Below are 14640 nucleotides of genomic sequence, written 5' to 3' on the forward strand. Positions count from 1 at the left end.
ACAAAAACAACGTTATGACAGCACAATAGGGTGTTCCTTTGATGGTTCTTTGCAGCTTGTCACAGTATTCAGTGTATGCTTATAGATGCTAAAGAGCATGAACTGCGGACAACGAAAACTCACTTTGTAAGGTGCCAATCTCTCCTTCGCCCAGGCTTGAAGCTGTGGTAAATCCAAGGCAGGTTCATGCTTTCCTGTTGCTTCAGACACTGCTTCTTCACTGAGTACCACAACAGCACAGATTGCTTCACCATAGAACACATCTGGTAACCCTACTACTGCACATTCTGCAATGGCTGGATGCTGACACATACAGTAGAGTAAGTAGTGAGCGATACAATTCAAGAACATAAAGACTTTTGACAATGAACACTTTACAGTCCAACCATTTCAATTAGATAATTAACAGAACAATGGTATGCTCGTGCCACTTGACTTAATGCAGTAGGAACTCCTAAAAACAAAGAGCTCAAACAGAAACTATTTTTGTAAGTGGATATAACCATTGACACAATCTGAAGAAACCCTATTTTAAAAAGTGTTGCCTAAATTGAATGTAACCATAATGGTGAGCAAGAATTAAAAAGCCACCTACTTGGAGGAGGACGGCTTCAATTTCAAGAGCAGATAATTTGTAGCCTCCAACTTTCAATATATCGACACTGCTCCCTGTTGGACAAAAACATTTTGAAATAAAAGCATGTGCATTCAACACGTACACTCAGCTTCATTACCATAAGATGTTCCGCAGCTCAACAGGACAGAGATCTTCTGACAACAAGCAAACTAAAAGGGCCAGAAAAGGAAAAAAAGGTACTAGGTGTACTATCGCATACTTCCAAGAATGATGAAATATCCATCTTCATCCAACGTGACTGAATCCCCTGTCTTAAAATAACCATCATCTTCGAAAGAGTCTTTTGTTATCTGAGCATAAAACACACACATAAGAAGCAATCAAAGAAACGAAATACTTATATGAGTGCAATTCATATATCAGGACACACTTTCTTTTCAGAAAGGTGACACTAGGAAGTTACATAAAGTGGAGGACACAGTGCACACATCAGAGTATCTTTGCTGATGCTCAAGCGCTGCTGGTTGGATGTAAATAAATCTTCAAAGTTAAACAGACAGATATACAATTTATTGATTCACTTGAAAAAACAACAAAATTACATGAAATATTCGCCCAAAACATTTCGACATCTCAAAGCATTTGTGTTTTTCTTTACACACTATATGTGGCACAGAACATTTTGGCCCAAACCATGTTTCATTGTGAGATTATTATAAGTTATCCTTAGAAACGAATACAACTTCACTTCAAGATCTCTTCATTATTTTTCGGTATATAGAAGAAATAAAATACTCTTTTACAAATAGAATCAGATAATTATCCTATAATATTTATTTTATGAAAGTCGCAAATATATAATCTTGTTATGTATGTTAAATATATTGGTATAAGGTTTTCAATATGCTCATTCTTACTCCATGGAGAATACAATGTTTCCTAGATTAACAACTCATTTTTTTTGTAGGTAATTACAGTTACTACATAGGAAGAGATACATTCTTGCTTATTTGCTATGTAAAGACCTCATTTCCAATATAAGAAACATAGAATCCAACTGATTATCCATATAAAAAGTCACATTTCTTAAATAGCAATACGTGGGCTATATAGGAAACATAGAATCCAACTGAACAGTATGCCCTAGGATGTATACATAAAAATACTGGCGCATACTTTACGGTGACATCCATCGTGGTGAGCAAGGATACTCCATGCTATTTGGAAGGCCATGACTAAAGGGAGTCAAGTTGGTGCATGATTAAGGAGGAGCTACACTCACCATTACAGCTGAAAATCAAGGGTGTGAATACCAATGGCAAAGAGCACCATCCTAAAGGAATGCAAACCCAAGTGCCTAGAAGTGGAAGAAGCATCTGCCTTGGACATAGAAGCTAAGCTACTCACAGTCAACATTATGCCAATAGCCACTATTGATACAATGAGTGTAGCGACAATAATAGAGGGATCAAGGATTACATATTTATGTAATCACACAACTTTGCTCTGGCTCATTGTTCACAAAGGGGTATGGACAGCTAGTAAAGCGCGAAGAATTGGGCTTGGCGACGGGAAATGTGCAAGATGCAAAAGGGATTAAAAGGATATCCCGCATCTGTTCATGAACTGCAGACACTCTATCAGAGTTTGGAGTCTTACTCGTAGCCGAACGAAGGGAGTGCCTATGCATTATGCCTACCTTCTTCTGGGAGATACTCTTAGGACACTCGCATGTTGTGAGAGCGCAAGCGCTGTGGTTAATATGGTACCAAAGCTGTTCTGTGCTTTTTTGAAATAATGATATTGATTCTCCTCTTATGCTACAAACTTGGTGGATGAGCATAGGATCGAAGAAAGAACGGGGAGGCACTGGACAGGCTAACCAAAGACGTTAAGGCGGGCTTCGAAAAGGAGCAGATCCTAGTAGTACAACAAGACCATCTCATGAAGCAAGCACGCGACTTCATGGCAACATACGCTGAAGAGCTGCAGGAGCGGGAGAAAAAAGTGCCGGAAGAAATCTCCTAGGGAACACTAGTATCGAGGTAGGTGATCAATTGATACACCATGCAAATGAAACCATGTGGTGACCTCACATACCAACACTGCTCATCCCCTTAGCTGCAAGCTGCATAGATGATAAAGAAGCCGTCCATGGTAGCCCTCTCTATCGACATCCATGATGCCGTATCATCGAGATATATATGATTATCTAAAACAAGGTGGCACTGCGTAAAGGTCTCGCTGCTGCGAGCTCAGTAAGTATGATATCATGTGGGGTACACCTCTTGACTTGGATCTTTCCGAGTATCATGGTCTGAAGACTGTGGAAGCCCGCCCACTCATCTCTCTAGGATCTACTGCCCAAAAAGCTCCTACACATAGGGCTACTGGTTGGACTAGAGAGCATCAATCCAATGAGCGAACATTGGGCACAAGACATGCCCTGGCAATGTTCTCTATTTGAGGAGGGTTAGACCGTAGATGTCCAATTTTATAGGCCCTCGAATGAGGAATGGAAAAAAAGACGTAAGATAGGACTCTTTTAAATTGAGGAGAGATGGTGGACAAAATCAATGCTCCCTCATTGGAGGGGTCAATAGGTAGGCCTTGCAGGCTACAATGCAAGATAAGGAATCTGCAGGCATGCCATTAGAATTCTTGCATGGCAGTACTGATTTATAGGCTGGTGACCCAGTAGATGATAGCCAACATCAATTTGAGGCCGTGTTCAACTCTCTTCGTTCTCAAATCCAAGATGCCTCTATGATCGGTCAGAGATCACTAGGTAACCTCAACACTCTATTAAAAAAGTTCCCTTCGTCTTGAGGATGACATCAAGGAGACCATTTCCTATCATTGCTTGGCACATCTCTATTGCTTGTTGCATGCTTGTGATGGGCAGTAAACAGAATCAACTTGCGGCCACCCTAGTGGCCATTTCACTAGAAAGAATCATGAGGAATTTGGCAAGATATCTAAGCATCATGAATGATGTCATAAGACCTTGCCTCCAAGGATCTTCTACAATATCATGGATAGAGTGTCCCAACTAGCTCCTCGCAGCTGCTCAGGACCTTTTATAGATTCACCCAGCATGCTTCTTTTCTCTTTGAATGAAAGAGCATATGCATACGTGCAAGCTTTCTACCACTCCATGTTTCTGGAAATGTTTGATTTTGCTTTGTGAGACTTAAACTAATATTTAAGCTGCCTTGTATATAGCCTCTATCATCATATGCTCATCAAGAGCCCTTCTCTTTGAGCATAAAACACCAGAGTTCCACAAGATCTCCATTCTTTCATTTTGCAATACAATAATACTTTGCTTACGAGTGAAGATTGTAATGTCATGATCCAAGTTGGCTCCAAGACCATTGTTTGATTATACACTTCAAGCCTATGCGTGAGTTTCACTCAAAAAAGGAAATTTGTGTGTGTGAAACTTTGTGAGGAAAAAAAAAAATATTTTCTCAAAATTTTGAATTGTTCCACTTCGAATGTCTGCCAATGTTTCGAGCTCCTTGAGCTTATGTGACGTTTAATATTGTATTCTCAAGAAATTCACCAAGACCTGTCTTGGTTTGTAGCTTCTCATTTACTAAATCAATGCTACATCATCAACCATCTTCAATGTTTTTAAGAGCAAGAGGCGCATGTTTGATCCCATACTGTGTGCCATGGCATGTCATGCACCTAGTGGTCATCCTTGTCTTTACGTATGTACAGCCTGCCTCCTCTTTTACCAATTCGTCACTCTCGATAGTGGTCTCCCTTGTCTTTAATTATGTATTTGTCTACATCAAATTCCACCTTACAATTTGTATGATAAATGGTCTACTTGAAAAATAAGTTCTCTTCAGACAGATACAAACAGAATATTAAGAAAACTTTAGACCTTCTCATCGAATAGCGAGTAGATGGGGATCTCATCTATGCCCTTATTGCATTGCAGTATGTAGTTAGATCACACTTGCATTGTTAAACTTATTGCCAAGAATCCATCACTTTTAAGGTCTTTTCTTGACAATCCTTGACCGAGGCGAAGAGTAATGATTGAACATCATCACAAACAATGTGTACAGTGTCCTCAAATGTGCCCAAACAATTTTGTTTCCTTTGGTCATGCAATTTCTTTCCATTCAAACTCATCATTTATTTATTTGTACCCTTCAAATCTTAAGCGATTCTTTTGCTAGCACTATAAAATTTCTTGTGAAAATTACATTTACCTCTCTTGACAGCTCCATACCTCCTCCCACATAGTTCTTCATATGTTGCTCTTCTTCAGGGTGCCCAACAAAAGAACAAATGATGGCCACCCCAATGATAAAACAATGTAGCTAACCCAAGAAGAGTGCATTAGGGTCACATCCATATGTTACACAAAAACCAATAAAGGTAGGATGGTGAAGTATCTTCATGATCAATTCCTAAATATGAAAGGCTTCATACACAACTTCACCTTTGCTAATTAATACCGTGAATGTTTGAAGTACGAATTCAAGTTAATAATTAATAAGCAAAGGTTCACTTCTAGAAGTCCATTTTCACATCTCATGAAACATTCAGCTCCAATTACGTAAAGTACATGCTTCCACAAGACTAGGTCGCATGAACATGAAAAAGTGGGAATACCCATATACCACTACCAACAAATAAGAAGCAATGTGATATTCGTGCATGTCAACATGCAAACAGGCAACCATGTTATGAAGGGTCTAACAAATCTGATGAGTGTGTTATATATGGCTCAACACATAGTACCTCATAGCAATTATACAACTACTATGGAATAGACTTTGAATTAGACGAAATCTGAATCGATCCTTTCAGAACCCAAACCTCTAGATGCCGTACAAAGCCAACAAATTGCCCAAATATTGCAGATTTGGTAAAGGGAAGCTATGCTCGTGTCCAAAGAGCTGTGCAAATAGGGAAACCTTTGCAATCACATGCAAAGATGGTTGGATTAATTTTCAAGAATCCTGAATAGGATAGTGTGTCTCAACCTTGACCGCTCTACATTTGATAGTTACCGATGACAAATTTTAAAATGAGAGTCCATAAAAAGGCTCTTCCATGTTACCATACATGATATGACATCCTATCTGACCCAACTACACCCCCGAGTGCACGCATGTTATGAATGTTGAATGTGTTGACTCTCTACAAGTGGACACTATCCAACGTTTATTATTTTTATGAGCCAAAGGGAAGACAGCTGTAAAGAGCAAACAGTCTGTACATGTCAAGAAGTGATTTCACGTTACTGACATTAAGTGTACAGATTCCGTCACTTTTTGAAAGGCAAAGGACTAAATCAATAGTAGCTATAACAAGCAAAGCTAATCAAATGCACTATGTACAAGTTGAGAATCGATTCAACTTTACCAAAATCAACTAATGCCATTTTCACTCATTATCATACGATGGTTTTTTATTAATTGCTTCAAAGGTAATGTTTCATAAAAGAGCAACAAATTCATTGAAGTCAAACCTGTGGTTGACGCCAATACTCCTTGAATAAAGATGGGCTCTTCACACATAATTCTCCAACACCAGGGACAGTACCATCATCTTCGGCTATTCTCACCTAGCATGTTTTCGCAAGCACATAATGTGAAGTGAAATTAGCGCACACACAAAATTAATGTTAAGCATCGATGGATAAAATTCAAACTAGTAACTGAATGTTCGTTCTCACATTTGATGATAAGTCAATGGATAAAAGTCACACATATGAAGGGCAAGGCAAGTGCTTTAAAATCAAGCCTAGTTTTTCCTTTAAAAGCTAAAGTATGTAAATTCACATGCGTTCAATAGCCTTTGTAAATATTTATTATTTCTGATTATTTCAATATATGTAAATATGGCTCCTTCTCTGATTATTTCACTGAAAATTCTTGAATATTTCAATGTATGGGGGGACATACTTATAGAAAGATAAGAAAAGAACCTGCACTCCTGGAAGAGGCTTGCCAACAGTTCCTGCTTTTCTCTCCCCATGATAAGGATTTGATAATGCCATGACAAACTGCAGATTCAGAAGTTTACAACAAGAAAATATCTTACTCCAGTAATGCCTTTAATAGAATTCCACAAGAAATAAGAGAGCAGAGAAGCGAAACGTGAAGATAAGTAACCATGCTGAGCCAGAAGCAAAAATACAAAGATTCTTTCATTGGGGAGGGGGCCAAGTTTCTAACCTTTGATCTCCCTCTCAATGGTGTGGATGAAGCACTCTTTGAAATGTCCGAAAAGTCCCTAGCCACTATAATTGCAAAAATTCACCTCAAGGGCATATAGCCACGTAAGGGAGAAATTTAAACTCTAGACTAAAACTGCAAAAGGTGTCCATTTACTACCCCCTTGACATTTTTGTGAGATCTCTCATCCCTCAGCTCACTCTGACAGGAGTAAATGTGTCCTTCCAAAGACTCATGGTGAGCATAATTTTCAAATTGTTTCATGTGGAGCATAACACGTTCTTCGGAGAGGTGATGGGAAGCATCATCCACTTGTGCTTACGAGGCCTGATCTTGCCTCCATTACAGTCACTATGTCAATTTAAGCACTGGTCTATGGTCACACCTTGGAATGCAACGAAAATAGTTCTCCTCTATGGTGGGTAAGGCACTCTTGAGTCTCGCGTTTGATTTAAGTTATGTTATCAACAGCACCATCAAGTCCTTTTGGTCCAAGGACACATGCGTCTCATGGGTCAAAAAGAAGCACCTGGGGATCTCTTTTGTATGAAATGAAGCTGACTGTAAGAATGAATGCAACCATCATGGAATTCATGTGTTGACCAAATTAATGCATGATCTTCATCATTCACAAGAACGTGTGCCCACTTTCGCAGACTGTGGCAGCCAAAGCTGCATCACATTGTCATCAATCTTTCTAACACTATCATGCTTAAGGTTGACACCCTTGTCAAGTAGAGTTGCTATCACTTTTTTTTGCTTGCATTGTACAATGTGACATCAGGAGATGTTGACCTCCAACACCCCCTCTCAGCTCCTCAATGGAACATGAACACCAGGGAGCTGAGTGTGCTGCTATAAAAACTGAAGGAATCCGTCGTGTGATGCTGCGTCTCGCTGAAGACCGCCACAAATATTGTCGAAGAAGCCCTCTCTTGGCATGAACCATCTCAGCACGATCACTGAAAACCTGGTACTATTGCTCCAGGCCACGGGTTTTAGATATACTCCTTCGGTACAATACTCGTACAATAACCCAACTCGTCCAACTAGTACAACAATCCAACTGCTACAGTTGTCGATGCAAGATCTGCTTCCCTAGATGGGCACCTATATCTCAGAGCCCTCCGAGCACCCTCTCGGGTTCAAACTGGTACACTATCCCCATATCAATGAACCTTAGTGCTCCAATAACAATGGCATCCAACAGCTCATAAGGATCAATCTATGTGTAGATTCCCACACTAGCAATCTTCTAACCCATCCGGATCTCCAATAACTATGTGTAGATTCCCACACTAGCAATCTTCTAACCCATCCGGATCTCCAACAGCTCATCAGACAATAGCTGCTACAGAACATAAGGAGACTCCCTCTGGATCTGCCAGCTCATGACGTCCAAACAAAATACATACTAGTAAGATATAGCCACCTAAGCCAAAATGAACGACTCCTCGTGGCTCGAGGTCTTGCTCGAAAGCCCACCTCGATCAAAGAGTCGTTTGCCACGTGCACCTGTTTGGCACGTACCACTACCACAAACAAGCAAGCAATCCTCCATCTGGATCCAGAAAGCCTGTTGCTAGCGCATCATGCCTCATTCAGGCTAGAACAAATGTCAAGTAGGCTATAGAACCGTCCTTCTGCTCACTAGTCCCCCCATTGATCCTCTTAGGACACTAGTTACAAGTACGTCAGGCCTTGAGTGCCTTAGCTGTCAACTTCTTCAGTTCTTTCTACTCATGCTGATTGTCTACTGCCAATAGTGACCTTTCTAGCCACACCAGCTACAAGTACGTGAGGCCTTGAGTGCCTTAGCTGTCAACTTCTTCAGTTCTTTCTACTCATGCTCACTGTCATAGGTACAATCTACAAATCCCTCCTCCTGGTCAAGCACCATCAGGACCAATTCCTCCCAGGTCAACGTATTCATCCTTCCACTAGTTATCAAGGACGAATAGAACGCAGCGTACTTAGAAGATAGCTGGAATAGCAGTGTTATGGCCATGTCCTCGGAAGATATTTGCTTCCCCTAGAGGATCTCTTGCTGAAGTTCCTGTAACTTGTTGATGTGCTCCCACATTGATGAAGACTTCTTGGGATCCAACAATCTCATCTGGACTTCCAAAGAGACCCTCTTCATGGGAGAGGTTCGATTGTATAGGGACGCCAAATGCTCCCAAATACTCTTGGCCACCGTCATATGCTTCACATGATTAATCACCTGAGGAGTATAGTTAAGAAATATGAATGGCCTTACCCTTGCATTGACACGGTCCCACAGTTGAGACAGGGTCTCGGCCTCCTTCTATGCAGGATCCCAAGGTTGGATGCAAGGGGATCAAACCTGTCAACTCCCACCACTATGAAGTCTTCCAGATCATACGATAGTAGCACAGACTCCATCATGACCCACCAGACACCCTAATTGAGACCATCCAATTGATGGTCGATCGGGAAGGTGGGAAAATTTGGAATTTTTGCCTTGCTCTCCGCCACTCAGCCAAGGTACATATGTTGGAAGGAGGAGAGAATTGAATTGAAAGAAAGTGTGGATGGGAAAGAAGGTAGAGAAGGGGGGTGACGGAAAAAGGAAATGAGAGGGCTGAAGAAGATGACGAAGAGGCTTGGAACCTATGTACCTTCACAGCTTCGCTATCTCGACCCTCGAAAACTTGAATCTGAAAACACCCTTCAAAGACACATCTTCGTTGACACCCGTACGGTCCACACCTCTGCACAAACCTCCTCACAAAACACCTCTGAGCAGCAGCCCTAGAAAGTGCAGTGGATCTGGACAGAAGACTGATGGGTCTATGAGATTGTGAGAATCCTGATGCAAACAAACTGTGTCCGCGGGGGGCCTCGCGGGCCTATGGGACAAAGTACAGAATCAAGTAACTCCTACAGACCACTGTGGGCCGGGGCAAAAGGGCTTGCTAAGGCCCTTGCTAAGTACTAAAATGCTATACTAGTACAAAATAGCAAAAAGGTAGCAAAATAGCATGAGAGTGGCATGAGAATATCAAGTGCTCAAAGCTAGAGTCCCAAGTGCATGAAACTACTCCATGTATCCGAGCTCCATGGTGGCTCTCTAATGAGATGCAAAGAACTCACGTATCCGCATCTGTCGGGCTGTCTCCCGTGGTGGTGGGGGACGTGGTCTCCTCGATCTCTGAATCCAATGGGCTATGTCAAGGGTGACGCCTCGTCTCGATCGATCTCACCTGAGGAGAGCTGAAATAGGTCGAACCACGATCGTGTGTATGCAAAGAGCTCACGTATCCGCATCTGTCGGGCTGTCTCCCATGGTGGTGGAAGGCGTGGTCTCCTCGATCTTAGGATCCGATGGGCTATGTCAAGGGTGACGCCTCATCTCGATCGATCTCACCTGAGGAGAGTTGAAATAGGCCGAACCACGATCATGTGTCGTGTCGTATACGGTCTCTGTGTCCCTCGTCCAATAATGCTATAGTGATATCTGCTTCTAAGATGAACCATTAAAAATGGTTAAGTGATATAAAGTTTCATTATTATGTTAGTTATCTTTGGTCTTTTGGATGTTTGACAATTAAAGGTGATTTGAGGCATTTTTCAGTCTTATCTTTGGAGCACTGTCCTGCAGTTTGATAGTTTTGGTAAATGCTCATAATGCATTTATGTTTTGAATATGCTTGAATGCTATTTTTTGAAGCAACAGACATTGTATTTCCTTTACGCTAAGAGTTTGGGGTATCTAACTATCCCTCCAACCAATTATACTTGTGGAGAAGGAGACTTATTTGTAAGGGACTAGACACTACCACATTAGTGGTAAGACCTTCCCAATATGCCTTCATCATATTGTTCCTCTAACATTGATTATGTATCTCAGAGGAAAGCATTCCAAAAGAAGCCTAGAATGAGACTAAAGCCCTATAATGGTGAAAATTTCATCAAGGTGAACTCTCTCCACCGATCCATATATCTCTCATGTCGGCTAGCTCCTCTTCCTTTACCCTAGACTACCCTGGAGCTGAGTCAAATGCATAGAAATCCGTGACCTATCTCTACGCTCGGTCTACCTCAATATCCTATGGTGCAGTGGTTCCATCCTATTGCTCTCTGATATGTCGTAGTAGGGTCTCCCTGTGTCGTCGCATCTCCATCAGGTAGAGCCCCATGTAGACCTGGTCCTGGAAGTGGATCAATCGTGAGAGTGGGCCAAAGCCGTGCCCCTCCTGAAAAAGGCAGTGGTAGTGCCCTCAGATCTCATAGTAGGCTGGGCAGCCACATAGAAAGTGCTCCTCTGTCTCGACCGCCCCCATCGTGCACAACCTGCAAGTCGCTGCTCTCTAGGTATGCCTGCAGCTCTCCTTGCCTCAATCCTCAACTGATGGGACGAGACCCACATCTGTCCGATGGCAATCCTTAGCGCGTGTGAGACTCCTCTGTCCTCGAGATACTGAGGTCTGATGATGAGCCCATTCTCCAATACTCTCAAAAAATGGTTATAGTAGAGCTAGGTCTTGGTGGGGACCTCCTAGTCCCCCCCCAAGTGCGAGATGTGTGGAGCTGGAGATCTAACCGTATGATGCGGTTAATCTCGACCCATGGGATCAACTCGAGCGGTGCATCCATGCTATACTGAAACAGGGGAAGCCAATCCATCTAAATGCCGTGACTGGCAAACCATGCGGTGATGCGTGCAAACCATGTTGTATCTACCCCCCTCTCTGCTAGTCGTATGGAGGACTCTAGTACTAGCCTCGGAAGTCTCTGGTGAGGTAGGTCCCAAACTCTGTGGATAAAAGTCATTGTCTAAAAAATGGCATCAGCCTAGAGAGGGCCATGGCAAACTCTGCCCATACTATCTAATAGGGGACCGAGGGCTTACTCCGAATCATCCCAGAGCCCATAATCACCTATAGCCGCTCAAATCACCTCCATTCTGAAAGATCACACCCCCAAAAAGGTGCTGCATACATGGCACTAGAGTGTCCAAAAGCCAACACTTCGTCGATGGATCATGGAAGTGCACCTGGAAGCACTATCACTCTAGTCGCGCCAAAGCACCGTGCCCTCATGTGAGTCGTGCTCTGGCTGCGTGGGTCATCGTGAAAACTAGCCCTGTGAAAACTGCACCCAAGTGTGTGTAAGACTGCACAATCTCCACTGGTTGACTCTAGTATGTAAAGCTATGTCGATGAAGCACTGTGTAAGAGGTGTTGAAGATCATGACCTTGGTCTTCCTAAGGTTAACCATCAGGTCTCGCTCTCTACAGAACACCTCTAGAGCATTTAGATGTCTCTGTAGTCTCTCTGCCGAAGATGACAGGAGGACTATAGCATTCGCGTATAGTAGAATCAGTATTATCAAGTCGGCTAGTGGTTCTCCCTCGCCTCCTAGACGGTCTATGAAAGATATAATCTCATCAATGTAGAGCCTGAAGAGAGTCGGTGAGAGAGGGCATCCCTGCTTTACTCCGATGGTGCTCTCAACCCAGTCTGATAGGCCTCCACGGACACGAACTCTCCCTCTAACAGACTCGTATAGGCTCACCACTCCCAAGATCAGAACCTCTGGAATCTGCATATCTTGTAGTCTCCTGATCATGCGGGATTGCGGGATAGTGTCGAAGGCCTTCCGAAAGTCTACAAAACAAGTGTAGACTTTCTGGTGTCTCGACCTCGCCTCCTCAATGATAGTCCTCAGGGTGAAGATGTGGTCTAGTGTGGAGTATTTTCTCTGGAAACCTGCCTGCCCTAGAGCATGATGCCCACGTGCCTCTGTATGGCTGCTGATCTCCCTCTCCAGTATCGATCCATACATCTTGTCAAGCGTGTGGCCAATCATGAGAGTGCGATAGTTCCCAGTATCCATGGGGTCACCTGCCTTGTGTATCGGTACTATGGTGGTGGTACTCCATGAGGGTGGGAAGCCATGACATATGGCGTGGTTGAACATCTGTGCTAAAACCGAAGCCAAAACTTCCTATCCATGATCAACATGCTCAGTTCGTAGCCCCTCATGGTCCTGTGCTCTCCGGTTATGAAGCCGGCTTAGTGCAGCCCGCACATTTTGTGCAGTGAACAAGTGGCAAGTGGTGGGCCTGGGCATGGTGGACATATCAGGTGGTGCCTGCATCGGGACATCATAAACAAGTGGTGCTTGCATCGGGACATCATAAAGAGAGCATGCATAAGTGTGCCAAACACTTGGGTCTATGATGGGTATATGTGGCTTCCCCTCCAATAGAAGCCCCCACCCAACGATGGGATCCCCCCCTCAAAATGAACTGATCACCTGTCCATTCTATGGGTGAGGAAGGCCCGTTGCTTACAGCATGTCAATCGCCGGCTGTGAAATCTGCTATGCCTCGGGTGATGTCAAGTGGCCAAGGGCTCGCTCACGTGTGAGGTGAGCTCTCATCTCTCTGCACTCATCATCATACCAAGGATTCTATGGCATCTTCCCTAGTGAGGCACGTGCAGATCGAGTCGTGGGGAAAGACCTGATGGCTGCGTCCAAAACTATTGTAGCAAGGGTGTTTGAGGCATGGGTGAGGTCTACATCATCTCCAAGTAGTAGGGCTGGAAGCCCCTTCACCAGGTTTTTTCTGCTTAATGGTGGCATCTGCCATCTATTGGCATCTGCTCCAACCAGGGGCCAGTGTGCGAACCTCCATGAGCCACCATCTAGAAGAAATACGAGATCTTCCTTGGCCTGTGCCTGGTTGAAAACGGGATATGCTTGGGGAACCTGCTACTCCATCCAATGTTGGTCCCGCTCCCTTGAGGGGGTCTCGGCTGCCGCCTCTAGATGAAGACATCGGCCAATGCCGGTTTGTATGAGAAGGGCACTACATCCTATTCGAGCGCCCTACTTGTATTGGCCAAAACCACTCACTCGGATTCCACTGAAGGTCTTGAAGAGGGCAACCATTCCATAACTAGAGGCGCCAATGTGCCCCCTGCCCTGCTGAGATGAGAACTGGGTCAATGGTCTAGTCCTTGCCCAAGCGGCCCACTACCTTGACCCTCTGCCACAGGAGCAAATCCAGTGCCTCGTCAACCCTAGTGTCCCCCATAGTCTCGGGCTGAACAAGGCCTACAGGCCGCACTTTTTATGGTCTGCATCGATAGGAGTGGAGGGATTGCTGTAAAAACTGAATATTGAGGGGGATTCTAGTCCTAGAAAACTGTCCATAATAGTGAGGGTGGTTTTGAGACACCGTGACCTTGACTTTGAGATTGCAGCGTCGTTCTCCACTATTTGGGTGCCTGCCCCTCTTAGATGAGAGAGTGCCCGACCTCATGCCTTCACCTCCACAGGAAGGCGGCTCTAGGCCCCGAAAGGACTAGCTGGGCTACTATCCCTCTTTGCCCATCCTCTGCCCTCGCATGAGTCCCTCCTTATCCCAAAACTTTAGATGCCACACAAGTGGTTGCCACTCAAACTCCTCCCTACAACTCGAGCTGGCCTAAATGATCCCTTTTGACAAGCACTACCAAACCTTGTGGAGGCTCCTCATGTTGGGTGTCAACATCTCCTCATGTCACATTGTAAAGAGAGAGGGCCTCAAGTGCTACCAAACCCTGTGGAGGCTCCTTATGTTGGATGTCAACATCTCTTCATGTCACATTGTAAAGAGAGAGGGCCTGGGTGTGCCCGCCCCATGAGAGGTTAGGATAGGCTGAGTGAGGACCTTTGTAGTGGGTGTGTCCGCCCCCTGTGAGCGTAGAGTAAGGTAGGACTGAGGACAGACTTGCCCACCGTGGAGGTCCTTTGGGCCTTCTGATTGCAACGTGTCAGCTCCCCGTTTTGGCGCATTTTGCTGGGCACTGTTAGGGGCTTGCGTGGCTGCCCATGGA

At 44.0% G+C, this 14640-nt stretch overlaps 1 protein-coding gene across 2 annotated transcripts in view; it reads right to left on the reverse strand.

Moving 5' to 3' along the window:
• The window catches only part of LOC147887689 (putative CoA ligase CCL8), a 42826-nt gene that overhangs the window by 12932 nt on the left and 15254 nt on the right, over positions 1-14640 (reverse strand). For both annotated transcript variants that reach the window (XM_087393564.1, XM_087393563.1), the window contains exons 11-15: positions 6537-6614; positions 6078-6173; positions 837-927; positions 596-669; positions 124-303 (exon numbers count right to left, since the gene is read on the reverse strand). In XM_087393564.1, coding sequence (XP_087249690.1) covers positions 124-303; positions 596-669; positions 837-927; positions 6078-6173; positions 6537-6614 — 519 coding nt within the window. The remainder of the gene's footprint in view (positions 1-123; positions 304-595; positions 670-836; positions 928-6077; positions 6174-6536; positions 6615-14640) is intronic.

The sequence above is a fragment of the Dipteris shenzhenensis genome, chromosome 22, assembly GCF_047967505.1.
Source record: "Dipteris shenzhenensis isolate YYH24624 ecotype China chromosome 22, Dip_SZ_1.0, whole genome shotgun sequence".
In the NCBI taxonomy this organism is placed as follows: domain Eukaryota; kingdom Viridiplantae; phylum Streptophyta; class Polypodiopsida; order Gleicheniales; family Dipteridaceae; genus Dipteris; species Dipteris shenzhenensis.